This window comes from Buceros rhinoceros, unplaced genomic scaffold (genome assembly GCF_000710305.1).
Source record: "Buceros rhinoceros silvestris isolate BGI_N320 unplaced genomic scaffold, ASM71030v1 scaffold29487, whole genome shotgun sequence".
NCBI lineage: Eukaryota > Metazoa > Chordata > Aves > Bucerotiformes > Bucerotidae > Buceros > Buceros rhinoceros.
The window spans coordinates 1-2097 of NW_010422045.1; the positions used below are offsets into that span (position 1 = coordinate 1).

Below are 2097 nucleotides of genomic sequence, written 5' to 3' on the forward strand. Positions count from 1 at the left end.
CAAGATTACTAGCAGCGCTTGAGTCACGTGACTTTTAGGCATGGTGACTGCCACATGCAGCTCCCAGCAAGGGAGCTTGGTAAAGCTTAAGTCTTTCACAGGTCTAAAACTGACCTAATTTCCTTCTGTGTAAGTGCTGAGCTTCCTTAATTCTCTCGTTACCACTCCACAATAAAATTCCAGGATCTTTCCCTCAACAGCTAAGAAATGCTTACTGCAACCTCACCTTCCTCAACAACACTAAAACCAAACCAGCGATTGCAAAGGTCACGACTCCTCCCATCTATTATACCCAGGCCCGTCTCATATACGCATTCCTTACACCAAAGGCTCCCTCTCCTCTCGTTAAGCTGGGGATAACGTGAACTGCTGTACATACACAGTCCTAGCTCAGCAGTAAACTGACACGATATTGATGAAACGTGCAGAGGAGGAGGAAATGTAGAAAACACTAATATGAATTTCAGGTTTTCAGCAGAACAGGAACACAGCTGGCAAATTTAACACTTTAAGAGGCTGCACCCAGGTTTAAATGTTAGGAGTTAACATTTTGCACACTGGACTTATGGAGACCTACCTTTCTACGCTGTTGAGATAAGAGGAACCATCGTGGCCTCCCACAGCATAGAGGAGGTCATCCAGAACGCTGACTCCAACACCACAGCGTCTTTTGCTCATGGAAGCCACCATCCGCCACTCATTGGTTTGAGGGTCATAGCGCTCGACACTGGAAATTGCATCCCCGCTACACCAGCCCCCCACTGTAGGAACCAAACACAAGAAACAGCGTCGTCACAATACACTGAGCTCACAGCCTCTACATGCGCCCAGTGCAAAAAATCCCTCCGGACCTTGTCAGCCGTAACCCAGTAGTCACTCATTCCGAGGACTGGAATTAGAAAACAGAATGTCATTTTCAAGAGGATTCATGTAAGTTTGGAAGTACTGTGGCATTCACAGCATCAAAGAAATCGCCAAGGAAGAAAGTGTAAGTCAACTCAAACCTCCAAATATTAATGCACAGGCCACTTCAGAAGAATGTTGTGAAGATTGTCCTTAGGGGAACACTACCACCAGAACATCCAGCTCGAGTCTCCGGACTATGCCAGCAGGAGCTACACATACCTGCAAAGAGCACTTCTCCACAGCGGATGGGTTTGCGCGGTCTCGTTCTCGGTCCTTGCATCAGTGGCCGCTCTTGGGGCAACAGCAGATAGTTTTTAGCTTCATCCACGAGATCCCTGTGCAAGAAAGGAAAATATTAATTCCCAAAGTTCACCTGATAGCAGCCTCGAGAGAAGGTAATCAAAGCTGATGGCAGGAGCAGCCAGCACTTGTGCACTTCTGGTATTCACAAATCACCCAAGCGTACAAATAGTTAACAGTTAAAACACACATTGTCACCTAAATACTCATCAGTTGTTTACAAGTCATTTACACAGCCTCAGCGACCGAGCACCATCAAAACTTGGCCAGAGATGATAAATATTCTTGCTCTCCAGACTGGTGAGAAACTATGACAAGAGACTCGCCAGGCTTACTGCGCAGGAAAGAAAAACCCGGCGTGCCTCAAGCTACAACTGAACCATCAGGAGTTTTGTCTAGGAACAAAACCAGAGCCGAAAGGCACACAGATATGTAATACACACATGACCAACAGATGGAGACAGTACCCTTCTGATGAGTATTTTCTCCATCAGCTCAGGCACAGCTCACACTGCCCATCCAGTCATGACTTGCCACCTGGACTAATCCTAATACTCCAATCCCTTGAATAAAACAAAAACAAACAAACAAAAAAAAGAGCCCTCCTTCCCTCTACAAATGTGGAATTCCACCAGTACAAACATTTACTCAGGAGCAGTTTAGCCCATCCCCTGAACTGTTTTACTTTAAGCACAACAAGAAAAACTGCATGTCTTCTAGATGATGCAGAACTCCACGGAACCGGGAAGGCGAGACTCATCCCATGAGAAGAGGAAGCGACAGTTCCCTGCACTAGCATTGCGTGAAATGGCTGACTCTAAACCCAGACTCCAATTTGGTCAAAGTGTGGGCTTTTCACACAGAAAAACTACTTTAAGTCCTAATGAGATC

The 2097-nt window shown here is 46.1% G+C and overlaps 1 protein-coding gene across 1 annotated transcript in view; it reads right to left on the reverse strand.

Moving 5' to 3' along the window:
• Nucleotides 1-573: 573 nt before the first annotated feature.
• LOC104496753 (kelch-like protein 20) overlaps nucleotides 574-2097 on the reverse strand; it is a 15599-nt gene continuing 14075 nt past the window's right edge. Inside the window, exons 5-6 of the mRNA XM_010139916.1 lie at nucleotides 1126-1244; nucleotides 574-761 (exon numbers count right to left, since the gene is read on the reverse strand). Of these exons, the coding sequence (XP_010138218.1) occupies nucleotides 574-761; nucleotides 1126-1244 (307 nt within the window). The remainder of the gene's footprint in view (nucleotides 762-1125; nucleotides 1245-2097) is intronic.